Genomic DNA, 14,336 nt, shown 5'->3' on the forward strand with positions numbered 1-14,336 from the left:
TACGCGATTCTTAAATTAATACGATTCCAGCATGCTCTATGAATTATTTTCACTTTGACGTTTTTACACATTTCATACATGACTTTAGTTATTTATTCTGGAATGTTTGGCAGTGTGTGAGTGTATTATTATTTTTGCTTTATCCTGCTGAAATGTGTACATGTGTCACATATTGGCCTGTAAGTGAACACCCTTAGGCCTACTGACTGTCACTTTTTAAACTGCTTGGATTAAGTCACTCTGGTCTCACCTAGCCTACACAGTGAACAGCGCAAAAACGGATTAAATCGTCACCTGTGAACAAATAACTTAACCTTTACACCACATGTATTCCCAGGGAGCACGGAACGTCTAGGTGCAGTCATTCCTTGACGAGCTGCCATTAAGGTATTTTAACAGTAAAACTCAAGAATCAGTCTAATCAAAACAATCCACTAACATCGTCAAAAACTTTAATGCCCTCACTGTGTCTTGCACAGGTTTTAGGGGGAGATTGATGGAAAACATAGGCCCTATATGGCCTTTGAAATCGCTACATTGTAATTGGCAAATCAGAAAGTGTTTCCCCTCGCAAATCACTGATTGTGAAAGGGCCGTGTTGTTCATAATATACCTCTTCCAGCTTTTAGAAAACAGTTAACAACTATTAGGACCCTTTTTATAATTTGTCACGGCAATGAAGTCCATCGCTCTGTCTTAATCATCTGGGGATGTTTTTTTTTTTTTTTTTTTTTTTACAAAATGTCTGCAAAGAGTTAGTAGAGCTTTGTAATGCTGAATTGGTTTTCGTCCAGGTATGACCTACGTGTAAAGAAAACCACATTTGTGTGTGCGTGTGTGTACGTGTGTTTGAGGTGGGAGGTGGGCACTAAAGGAAATATCCAGCGGTCATTTGAAAACTCGTCCAGTCTAGACACCGTCGTAAAGACCAAGGCACTAAATAGCCATTTTTCTCTTAATTGCACCCTCTGCCAAGTGGAGTGAGATTCCTTCCGCCGTAAACAAGCATAAGTCGAAAACGTCGGCCATGCACAATTATTGTTTAAGAATTTGCACACCGATATCCACAATATTTAAAAGCTTCATCTCCTAAATAATAATACAAAAAAACATAATTTATTTTCACGGTAAAAGTTGTGAAATTCAACTTTATAAGCACTGATTGGTGTGAACCTAAAGGAGTGACGGAACCGATTTCTGTGTGGTTTTAAAATTAGAGCGTTCTTACGACAAAGGTACCGGTAGGCCTATTTATGAATGCATGCACTGCTATTTCAATCCCTCTCGAGCTCAACTACTGCTTATATGGTTGCATGCAGAGGAGAGATATTGTCTTTGAACTTCCGTGAAGTCAAGGCCATCACCTTTAACCCTGCGCAATAAAGCTCCATCTGAGAGTGGCTTTGCCCCCGGAAATCTGGGGACCGAGGGAAAAACAGACCAATCAGGTGGCTGAGAGAGCCAAGAGGTGGGGGCTGTTGAGAAAATCCAATATTGCCTTGGTAACGTTGTGAAACGGTGGCAGGTAATCACCTCCTGACCAACCTAGGGCCAGGATAACTGCTCTGCAATAATGGGGCCTTGACATTCGGAGCGAAAGGCTTCGCTGGGGAAAATAATCTGAAAGAAGCTGACATTTCGAGAATCTATACCATTTCTGCTGTGCACTTCAATAAATATAGTTTCCAACATTTATAAGTTATCAATGAATTCATACGGAAGAATTTAGACCACGTTGTAGGCCTAATTTAAACGGGTTTTCTCAAATTATGGTGGATTGCAAATAGACCCTGCACTTTTGATTACGTGCATGGCAACATGCTGTTTGCATAGCAAAGGCGACGTAGTTATTTCAACACCTTAGTGCCTTAAACGCGAGTGGGCGTTTACTTTTAAGTATATTTTGCTCTCGGGTAATGTGTCACCCAGGGTTCCATATCTTGTTTCCTCTTGTTGTAAATATGATATCTTGGAATTGCTTAACAATGCGTCTTGCGCCAACACTGACGTTGTACTTGTCTGCGACCCTGCGCATAAAATCAAGTTTTACCACCCGTTTTTTTTAGACGGTTGTCATGTAAGGTCTCTAGAGTATTTAGTATTTGGGGACTTCGACCATCTTCATTAGGTCTATTCCGTGTGGTCAGAAGTTTAATAGCCAAATAAAATGCCTCAAAGTTTTTTTTTTCAGTCAAAGCTATTTACTTGGGCAAAGGTATGAACTAAATGACGAGAACGACCCCGATCAGCTGTAGTAGTGATCTGTCAGGGTAGTCATGGCATTCCTTAAGGGAACCCGTTCAGAATGTACTCTAGGCCTATGTTACTACAGTGCTGCACTGGAAGTAGAAATCAAGTTCAAAATCGATATGTGACCCATAGCACTAAGAACGATTAAATGGCACGAAAGAACAAGAATTATCTCATTGGTAAATTGACACGATTATGTCAAAATGAACTTGTGTCCAGCTGTGTGTCTTTGTATGTGTGTATTTTGAAGAACAACGATGGGTTTGGGGGGTGGGGGGGGGGGGGGGGGGGGAAATCAAGAATCTCGAGCCACTGCACTCAAATCTTGCCAGGAGTTCTTAGACCTGGCCCACAGATTTTCACGACCACGGACCCATTTCGCCGGCATCATATTCCAGGGCCTCCCTGGGTCCCGCCTCCTTCGCCTTCTTCATGTTGTGTCTGCCTATGAAGCTGGCGTGTTTGGACTTCAGCTGAGGTAATCATCCATGGATGGCGGGTTCTCACGCCACTCAAAGTAGAGAGGAATGCTCCTCGTCTTTCTACCGTGACGTCATAAAACAGAGTAATACGAATTGTGATCAGGGAGGAGCTATTGCTAACATACAATTAAATGAATGATTATACTTGCTCTCAGAGGACTGTTTGCCTGGCTTTGACATGTTTGATGTGTCACTTTTGGTTTGTTGCTACAAGGCGAAGTTTCCGCACTGAGAAAACAACACTTTGAAGCCAAGAGGATACAAGAAACCGTATGCTGGCTGTAGAAGAAAGTCATGAAACAGCGACAGATACCATCTGAAGCAAATTATTTGACGTGTCGTAGATTGAGCAGTAGGGTGAATGTCTCTGAGCTGAATTAGATTCTTCAGATGTGCCAAAAGTTGTCAACAGGCATACAAAACGCGTGTTTTTACTTCACAAAGGCTGCTACATGACAGCTCCAAATTCGTATTCGCACTGTTGGCGTCCTAATTGGACTACAGCTATTTGAACCTAAAGAGCACAAGCGCTTGAGACCTCAGAAGCATGCACCCTTACATATACCATATACAAGTGGCAGCAGATTGCCGAGACGTATCTGCAATTGCGTTAAGGTGCGCTCAGAACTTGTTTATTTTAATTTCCAAGGCTTGACCAGCTGCACAATATGTGTACACTTCTGGTTATGTATATGAACAAGGCCACCTCAATGGATTAACAAAAACAAATGGTAGGCCTATATGTTAACGCTCCTTTTGGTCTGCAGTTTCTGCAGTACCGTTAGCATAGGTTAGAAGGTGAAAACAAATTAATAAATGACCAGGTTTCTTCGCAGTTATTAGTTTCAGTACTTGGGGATAAACTATTTTAATGCAATACAGACAGCCTTTCAGATCACACAGCAGGCGAATTTGTAATTAGATTTAGCATACAAGAGTTTTACACTGCTAACTTCAGAGGTCCTGCAATTCATTTTTAGCTGCCACTTCAGCTGTTTAATGATTTCATTTTTGTCGGCGAGATGTCTGCATTCTCCAGCGAATGAAAACTATTTTAACCCTTTGCCATACCCTGGAGCTATTTCGAGGCTCCGATTGCCGAGGTTTGCCTAGTGCTCCTCGTATATATGTTGTGCTGGTTCATATAAATATGGCCATCACATGAGAGGTTTCTCAGACCACATAATTCTGTAGCAGTAAAACGGCTTCACATGACCATACCACAAAGCAATAAGTAGTGTATCTTGCATTGGTTCCCTAGAAAAATAGCATGTATATTATGTTCGATACAAATGCGTGAAGAAGAATAGTAATATGTAAGGATATGCTCTTAACGTATGATACAAACTGTTATATCGCTATCATGAATCTGTAATTAAAAATTGAGTTCAGATTATGTCTGTAGCTGGACTTGCTAGCGCCAGCACGATTGCTAGCAGGAGAGGATATTTTGCTTGTTTTAAATGTCAGATTATGTTAACCGTACCGTGCCTTGCGTAAACCAGAATTATAGCATCTTTCCAGAATAACAAACTTGTGTTGATAAATAAAACAGAAGATAAAACGCAAGGTACTTAATAGTGAGAACATCGTATTTACAAAAAAAAAATACAGTTGCCTTGCATTAAACCAACTGGAGATTTTGCTGGTTTGAAGCAAAGCAATAGTAATCAGACATTTTAAACTTACTGATACAATACCATTTCATAAATGGGCAATTTGGAGAAAGCCAATCAGACAACATGAATGATACAAAGAAAGACAGTGAATAATATTTATTTTTTATTGATGTGGATCTATGGACAGGTAGATCGACACAAATGGCATTTAATTTGTTGCCTGCTCTTGAATTAAGCCCAATTTAATGAGCAGATCAGGTACTGCCAGGTGTGAACTTTAATGCCCTGTTTAATGACCACTTTTTCATCTCCTGTCATTGACACACACACACACACACACACACACACACACACACACACACACACACACACACACACACACACACACAGAAACACGCACATACACACACACCTTGTACCCAAAATGAATTGGGAAGACAATTGTACTCGAAGTACCGTTATAAGTTAGAACAACATATACTGAAAAAGTCAACAACATCAACAATAGTCAACAACATCAAGAATATTTTTTTTACCACACAAAATTTTTCATCACACACTGGCACGCACAGGTTATTTGTCCTCCTATACTTCCCAAATGGCTGCTAATCGTCTATGTATCGCTGAATTAAACGTATCTAACGGTCCAGTAGGTCATAAGGCACCGTAGTGTAGGTTACAGGATACTGTAGTCAGCTGCAAGACTGGAAATATAAGGCATAGTATCTATTTAATAATTCATTGGGGTTTTTCATATTTGGGTTGATATCAACGAGTATCGGCGCATCACATGATGCCTGTGAGGCTACTATATGTGTCTAAATTAAGCCTTTCATTTTAACCAGTTGTAATGCCCCTAGAATGTAATGTTAGTCCCTGTTGAAGTCACTGAATTATTGCAATGATTTGGATGTATTTTTCCTACCGCAGCCTGATGACTGTTTGTTTTAGAGAAAGTAATAACAATGTTATTGGGAGGTAATAACAATATTACAAGGTAATTCAAAATATTCACTATTTGGCATATAATGCAGTCTGTATTTAGTGTGTTCGTCTGTGCCTGAAAAAAATCCTCAAACTCCAAATCCTTCTTCAGAGTTACCCATCTTTTAAGTAAGAATTGAACGTACAAGTAAATGCTTAAATTCAAACAGATTGCACCTGTTTGATTGCTGTCTTTGTGATTTATTTAAAACAAGCATTAAAACTGTCCTCAATTATGATCAAATAATTGTCATTACATACCCAGTGTTTTATAGACAACGTGTAACCTACGAGGAAGGGAAAATGTAGCAAAATGTAAAGCAATGCCTTTGTCCTTTTAAAATGCTATAATGACGTGCTAGTATACCTCTAAGGACCCAATACTCACGTCGGTTGTAATATCGTTATAGCCAGCTCTCAATATAATGTAATCCTCATTTAAGGTAAGAGGAGAACTCTGGATTAGAAGATTTGTGTACAAACACAAAACTATGTTAAACCAAACAGACAGACAGACAGACACACATACAAACATACACGCACGCACGCACACACTAAACGCATATGCACGCGGAGAGAGACGAGAGAGAAAAGACTCCCACACACAGACAGCCACATGTGGTTCCAGCACGGCTCTTTGTGATCACAGAAAACATATCGGAATCAAACTTAAGTCTTACTAAATCCTACACATGTAATGAGAATACATCATTTCAACAACAGAACTCAAGGAGGGGGCAAACCTGTGCAGTTTGTGCTGGAATGGTGGGGTCAGTGTTATTGACCTCCGTGTCGGCGCCATTGAAAGCGAGCCTGCACCTTTATAGTGACTGAAACCCAAGGACAAGAACCAAATAAAGTTACAGTGCAAGAGGCTTTGTAAGGAAATCATACACCATACCCAAGTACATTCTTTGTATCAAAGTATTTGTCCTAGGAGAGGAGAGTGGATTTCCAGCCTAAGTTTTCAGATCTATAAAGACGCCCTGTTTTTAACTTTCACTCCATTTACAAGGAGCTACAACGTTGTTAACTAAGTGTCAGTGGTTCCAGTATTAGCAGTGGATTTTATAGCGTGTATTAGCCTCCCATGTCTTCCCCTTCTTTTGGTTATTTTTGTTTAGTTTCTTACACTCTTTGTGGCATCAATTGAATGCTCGAAGGAGGATTATTTTGAATGAATTTTGACGTAGCTGCTTGGCTACTATTTGCCAATGATTAGATACGGGTGACATCCGCTCCAATAAAAATATCTGTATTTCTAAAGAGCTTTTCTGCTTAACGGGCTCGAGAGGTTATAATACAAGTTAGTCAGAAAAGTGTAGAAAAAAATCCCAAGAATTCTCTCGGCTAAAACACTGCAGCATCTAATTCGCTTCTTAACAAATAATATAATCTTCGAAAAGAATAAACCACCAAACAGGACCATTCAGCGAAGTTGACATACGTACCAGCGATGGGATACAGCAAATCAAAGAAAATATCAGTTCATGCACTTGAAATAACAATATCAGGAAACCTCACAAGGCCACCGAGTCTAGTGTTTTAATTTTGTAAATTGTACACAAGAAAATATAGTCTTCGAATAATTAAAAAGCGCACACGCCTACACATTTTTCGTGTTTACATAGAGATTAAAGGCCTCTATTCACAGAACCCATTATGCATTCTTATATTTCCAGCCAGTCACGACGTAACCATGGACAGAGGCACCATTATACAAAGTATTATTTAAGATATTGTATTTCGAAGCAAGATTATACATAGACGAATGTTATCTTAGCTGATTTTATTTTTATTTTCACACTGCCCATGGGGCTATGCAATTGTGAGCTTTTGTGAAAATCACGGCAAAAAAATGCACATTTTATCCAAATGTGCTTTCTCTTTATTGTATTAGAATTGTCTAAATATACGATGGTATAGCATTCTACTTGTTTGGAAACCAAAGAGGCATGGAATAGTTAGAAGTAGCCCATCAGCTCCAACGAATAGGTATATTATTTCCATCTATTTTGCAAAACTTTGAGTTAAATTGCACCAGAATATTTGTATAATTGGCATCAATTTCCATTTAAATATAAAATAGGTGATAGGCCAAATGAACTCACATGCGCTCCTATGACGGGTTTATTAGAGACCTCCTTGCAAGAGCATAGTAACATATCCATTACTCGTTTCAATATTTGGAACAAATAAACCATTTGATATTTATATTTGAAGACTTAGAAATGCAGTTTTGTTTTTATGATTTACCCTTTCTCCATGCGCTTGACTTGCAACACCATCGACTGTTTCTTTGTTCTCTGGCCTGCATGCAGTTACTACATTCGGCCTGGAAGATGGCACCCTTGCTCCGCGGAACATCACAACACTCTACAACTTGACCCCTGTGACGTCACCTCCGTCTGGCGCATCAAGGCCACTTTCAAGCTCCTATTGGTCTGATAGTCACGTGACACGGTCGTACCTTCATAATTATGTCACTGATGTTTTTTTTTACGTCCCCCTCCTTTCCCCTCCCTCCTCCCTTCTCTCCTTCTTCCCCTCCCTTCATCCAACTCAAATATGTCACTCTCTAACTATCATAATCCTCTTGGAAGCATCTGTGGTGTTGTATCAAAATAAGAGCTGTAGGGTGATAAAATGGAATGCCCGAACGGCATGTCCGCTGCCAGCGCTTCCCTCCGCGTGAACACCCCCGTAGAAGGACCCGCCGCCTGCAGAGGTGATAGCTATTTCGGCAGTTCCGGAATGTTCGTGCAAAGCGCCGAGTATGACTGCTCCTTGGTGAGAAATTATGGAATCGCTTCTCTCTCTAAACGGAGTCACCAGTCTCAGAGCGCACTGGTGGGCGCATATCCACATCAACACTATGTATTGCCAATGGACACTCTAAGGGAAGATCCAAAAATGTGCGTATCCGGACAGCCTGTTGCCCGACATTCGTTTCTAAGCCCTTTGTCATCGGGCGTTGAGGTCTCTGTAAATTCCCACTACCGTCCCGCCAGTATCGGGTGTAAAGAGACGGTGGAAGCCTCCACGTACACTCAGATGACAGACATCAGTCGCTCCAATCGACTCCAAGATTCTGAAGAGGACATGCCAAGTTCGCGATTGCAGTACGCGAGCGAAAACACACTCCAAGTTAGCGGGCTAAAGTCGGGGTTCCCATCCGTCCATGTACCTGAACCTGAGACGCTCGTTACGCAGCCGTTCACCGACACCTGCAAAGTCAGCCTGAACTCTAGTTTGCTCGAATTTAAAAACGACGATAGCGTGCCTAAAAGACTCTCAGAGAAGGAGAATGTTCTCAAGACGGACTGTAACACAGATAATTCAGACAGCGAGGTGAAAGGTAATAACATGCCACACACTGAGACAGACAGACACTTAGACTCACGCACAAACAAACACTACACACAGGTCCTGTTACCCAACTCTTTTGTAAATACACTCACACTCTCACACTCTCACACACTCACACACTCACACACAAACACACACACACACACACACACACACACACACACACACACACCCCTCCCTCTTTCTTAAACATAGAAACACTCATGCACGCACGCACACAAAAGCACACACACCTATGTTTCCTTCTCTAATCCGTATTTGTTATTTTATTATATTCTATATTCCTATATGTACTAACTAATCAGAAAAGCAAACTACTAAAAGCCCCTACAAACATACACACACACACTCTCTCACACACACACACACACACACACACACACACACACACACACACACACACACACACACACACATTAAAGAGGTGGTGGGATGGGGAGAGGCGTTTTTAGATTGTAACCTGTGAATGATAAATGCATCTTTCAAACACACATACTTTTCTTTTAAACTGAGTAGTTTCTTTGATTAACCACCACAATTTCAAAGTCCGGTGTGTATGTAGAATCTTGGACACTGAAAGGTGAGATCGAGATCAGGCGAGGACATCAACACGGTAACAGGCCTTTCATATAAATAGCCTGTCAATTTTTATTGTAGCCTAGGCACGCTACACTTTTACACTGAAGCCATTTCACAAGAGGACTGAACAACATATGGGTGCCATGACTAGCAAACTACCTAGTCAGGCTAGGGGTAAATATGTCCATGTTTGTATCATCTTACCGTGGTTCCAATACCAGTGCCGTGTTTTGCGTTCAAGCGCATGATAACGAGGCCATATAGTAACAAGTACACTCAGCTGCATACGTTTTTACTGGCCCTAAAGCTTAATGCAATTTTGGCTGAATGGCATTTATCTACACGGATATATTGGTTACACAAATGTTAATATTACCAAGTAGCCTAGTAGTCACTGCAGTGGCCTAGAATCCAAAATAAGGACTCGACAAAACCTCTTTCCGAGTGTCAGAATCAGAATCAGAATATGATATTATATGATATGGCACAGGTCTCCTATATATTTTACACAGGGCACTGTTTTTATAAGGAGGTCATATTTACTTACTCGTACGAAGAAATAGCACGAATATGGCCTGGTAGCCTTCAGGTAGACTCCCTTCTTACCTCTATCGTAGGGCACCTCAAAATGTAAAACAAACATGCTCCCTTCCCCCACCCCTACCCTTTAAATCTCTTTTGAAATTAAAATAATGTTGGCAAACATATCACTTCACCGAGCTCCTTGTACATATCGCTGAAAACTGTTTAAATACTGTTATCTGATACAGTGATTAAGTGTTGCGGCGTACCCATTCCAAATCTCAAATATTATGTTGTCTTATGTCTATCTAAGTCGGGCCTTATTTGAGAATGTATTCGTTAATTCTTGTAAACATTAGGCCTACATTTTTGTATATTTAGAGCTTGACCTTGGCTATGTTATTTTAATATTTGAACGTCGGAAGAGGGCCGGAACTATACTCGCACTATAACTCTTTTAGTAAAACACTGTCTAGCCTCGTAAAAAGGAATATTATTGATAAGGAAGTGTAATTGAAAATCATATTTTAGTAGATATTTTAACAACAACAATAATAATTATTATTATTTATAATTATTTATAGTTTTAAATGACCTCCTTATTTTTCCTCTTATTGTTATTATTGTTGTTATTATTATTACTTCTTCTACTGCTGCTACTACTACTACTTCTTCTATAATCTCATTATCATGAATTTCTTCAGTGACGTTGACGAGTAGCTTCCAAAAGACTTGATTTTGACCTGATGTAAGAACATACGATACAGGAGGAAAAGCTAACCTACCTAAAAGGTAGGGTGTTGAGTGTATCAGAAATGAATAATGTGTCTTTTTTATTTTATTGTATACTGCGTTTGTTCTTTTGAGAGCCATTCTCTTGGATAGACAGTGTATGGTGAATTGTCTTTTTTACTGGATGAATTCACTGTAAGTACACAGTGAAACAGTCAGAATCTATGTTTGGGACATTGAACATCTTTGTTCCGTCCAAATAATGGTGTTTCCTGTTTTTTCTCTCTTCACTGTGAATGGAATGGTTCGTTTTATTATTCGTCCTGCTGGGCCATGTAATACAGGCGGAAGTCAATAACGTTTGGATAGGAATCTCTCTCGCTTGCGTTTATGGCTTGCACAACGGGACACACAGTCATCGCACATAAGAACACTGCACTGTAATATTTATAGACATTCAATACCCTTTTCTCGTTGAATGTAGCTCTAGCGTGTGCTCATTAATTAATGGAAGAGCTGAAAACTCAATCTACCAAACTATTTTGTTAATGGCATCAGTTACGGTTTGTTCGTGCTTACCTATTTTTAAATGTAATACACTTTTCAACTTAAAACAGTAACCTTTCCAGAAAGAGTCCACACTGTGACATGGGGTAGCTTATTATAAATATTAAAGGCAGTTATAGGATAAACTTGGATGCAAGGTGGTGAATCATTCAGTGAAAAGAAAATGACAATTCGTGATAAGGATGACAGTAAAAGTAGTAATTGTATAAAGTAAAATAACCTAACCCCCAATTCCACCTTATTTCACGACTGTCATCTCTACACTGTCCTTAGTAGCCTACTTTTTTTCTTAAGATATTGTGGGGTTATACAAGTTGACGTTAAGGTTTAAGTGGATTCTTTTTACATCATTAATTATCTTATATTTTTAACAGATGAATCTAAACCGGCCATGGTCGCAAGTAACTGGCTCACAGCGAAAAGCGGCCGAAAGAAGAGATGTCCATACACCAAACATCAGACACTGGAGCTGGAAAAAGAGTTCCTCTTCAATATGTATCTTACTCGGGAGCGCCGCCTGGAGATCAGCAAGAATATCTCACTCTCCGACCGGCAGGTTAAGATTTGGTTCCAGAACCGCCGCATGAAACTGAAGAAATTCCACCGGGAGAGCAGGGTGCGAGAACTGACTTCGGGTTATGACTACACCTGAGCAGCACTTTTAAGCCCACCTTTGCATTCATAAATGTTCACATTACCCTCGGCGGGAAATAATACAAACACTTATAACCGTTATCAACCCCAAAGAAATAAAGATCCCATTGTATACAACTGAGTTTTTCCATCTTTTCATAATAAGAATATGGCGCTTCTTGTCACAGATCTGTGATGAGTGACATGCGTTTTGTATTTGCCTGATGTGAAAATTAAAACGCCAGACCGGCCAATCTGCTGTACTTAACTTGGGCCTAGTGTATGTTTAAATATTTGTCGGTGATAGTTAAAGATGTATTTAGACTAGAATGCATTGTGCAATTTTAATCTTAATGTTCATACATGTCTGTTTTACGCATTCATATTATGCATTCATCTCATATTTGTTGCTTGCGTTTCTGGTATATACAAACTGGACTATCCCCCTTGTGTACTTTGAGTGAAATGCATGCATGCACTTTTCTTTGGCACATCTCCTAAATTATTCAAATTTTTTGAAACGATGAGCGGCCTGTTTGACAAAAAATAAATAAAACGGGTTTTGGAGCATTATCTCTCCCTTCTGTCTTTCCCCTTTATGGTATCCTTTATGGTTGATTTGAAGACAGTAAGAAAGGAATGAGAGTGTGGGAGAGAGAGAGAGAGATCCTGGTAGTTTCAATGTAAGTGGAAGAGCGACCATAACGTTGATTTAAATATTAGCCAGGTGACCACAATAAGTCAAGGTCATAAAATAGTAATGTCAGTATGGTCGGAGTAGAGCGCCCGAGCAGGATTTTATGATCTGCAAATATAATGTGCAGCCGCCGCAGTAAAGATGCGTTTTAAAGGTGAGGAGGAGGACGGGCTTAGCCGCGGAGCCTAGGCTGGGGATGGCTCTCTTTTATACGGCGCACAAAGCTGTGGACTCTCCGGTTGCTGAGAGTGCAGTGTTCATCCTTAGATGAGGAACAAAAATCCACGGGGATATGACATAAAGGGAATGGATACGATGGAACACAAGCGACGGGAGGAGGAAGACGGGAACGCGGATAGCGTTCGTCAGGGAGACGGAAGGAGAGTAAGGTAGGACCCAATGCTGGCACTACTTTGCTTTGGATTGGAGGCGAGCATGTTTGGCTGTGTTTGTTTGGCACCATCGTTGCTGGCGGTGAATACATTTCCATGATGTTGTGTATAATCTCTGAATATCTTGACGTGCACCCTGCCTTTTCACGAAGAAAGACAGTACAAGCATGGTCGATGTTCTCCTCTCCTAGTTACATTAAAAATGAGCAGTGGTGTGGACTTTGGAGTATGATATGCGCCGTGACTGGCGTCGGCGGCAACTCTGTCTTTGGAGTAAGGAAGCCTTGCGTGGAAAATTGCATTGTGAGGGCATTGTGTCTATGTTACTGCACATCTTTCATTGTGTTTGGAGTCTTTCACTGTTTAGGAGTTAGCCATTGGAATGTGTATTTGCACAAAGGCTGATAGGACATAGATGATAAGTGTCATTTTGACGTTTGGCTCTGAATATATTCAAAAACTATGCATACTTGCTTATGATGTGTTCGCACATAACCCTATATTTTACTGTCGCGTAAATAAGGCTGCATTTCATTTTACTTTGAGATCGCAATTTAACTCAAGACTGTTGATTTCAATGGACTGCCCGTTACAAACAGCTGATGCGTGGTTTAGGTAGTTTCATGTTGTTGGGGTTGACTTCCTGGCTCGGCAACAAGAAACTGCCCTGATTACGTCAGTTTGCCTTCATCAAGGGCGTCCATTTGCGCCAGATTACCCTCGCGGTCTCCGCAAATGGCATTGTAAATGAACCACCGCCGCCTTTCCTCCGCGACACTGTCCCTTTTCTTCCCTTCTCTCTCTTCCTGGTTTTATGTGGCGGTCACTAAAACCGGTCTATAGCCTCCAGCCAGTGAATTGGGGCTGTAAACAACATGGGGGTTGTGGGGATCGCCTCTCCCCCCTTTGTAGTTGTGGCTTGCGGGCCTTGAGATCCAGACTCACGTCCGGAATGGTCTACCGAAGGTGCCCTAAAGATGGTCGAAGCATTTCGGTCTGTACAGGTGCGAGCCCATATAGGCTAGAACATCTGCCAGTGTTGTAGCTGTTTTTGTACACACACACACACACAGACAGACAGACAGACAGACAGACAGACATACACACATCCATCCATACATACATACATCCATCCATTCATACATACATACATACATACATACATACATCCATACAAACATACAAACATACAAACATAAATACAGACACACACACACACATACCTACATACATACCTACATACATATATGTATATATATATATATATATGTGTGTGTGTGTGTGTGTGTGTGTGATACCATATAGGCCAATATGACAAAGTAATTGACAAGTAAAACTGTAGGTTTCTGTATTGATACTGATGTTCATCTGTAAAAGGCAAAGGAAGTGTGAGGATGAGTTTGCTTTGTACAGTTTCTAACAAGTGTGTGAATCTGCATGCATGCACTGCAAGTCCTTGAAACGCACCTTTTTATGGCTGAGCTTCGTTCCACTGCAAGAACGTTAAAGG

General features: G+C 40.5%; 1 protein-coding gene across 1 annotated transcript; it reads left to right on the plus strand.

The window, feature by feature from the left end:
* The first annotated feature begins 7,918 nt into the window (after positions 1 to 7,918).
* LOC308370828 (homeobox protein Hox-C10-like) lies at positions 7,919 to 12,310 on the plus strand. The gene is made up of 2 exons (XM_080845545.1): positions 7,919 to 8,693; positions 11,479 to 12,310. Exons 1-2 carry the CDS (start codon positions 7,982 to 7,984, stop codon positions 11,754 to 11,756), a joined length of 990 nt encoding a protein of 329 aa, XP_080701671.1. The 5' UTR covers positions 7,919 to 7,981; the 3' UTR covers positions 11,757 to 12,310.
* The last annotated feature ends 2,026 nt before the right edge of the window (positions 12,311 to 14,336 follow it).

The sequence above is a fragment of the Sprattus sprattus genome (genome assembly GCF_963457725.1).
Source record: "Sprattus sprattus genome assembly, chromosome: 10".
In the NCBI taxonomy this organism is placed as follows: Eukaryota; Metazoa; Chordata; class Actinopteri; order Clupeiformes; family Clupeidae; genus Sprattus; species Sprattus sprattus.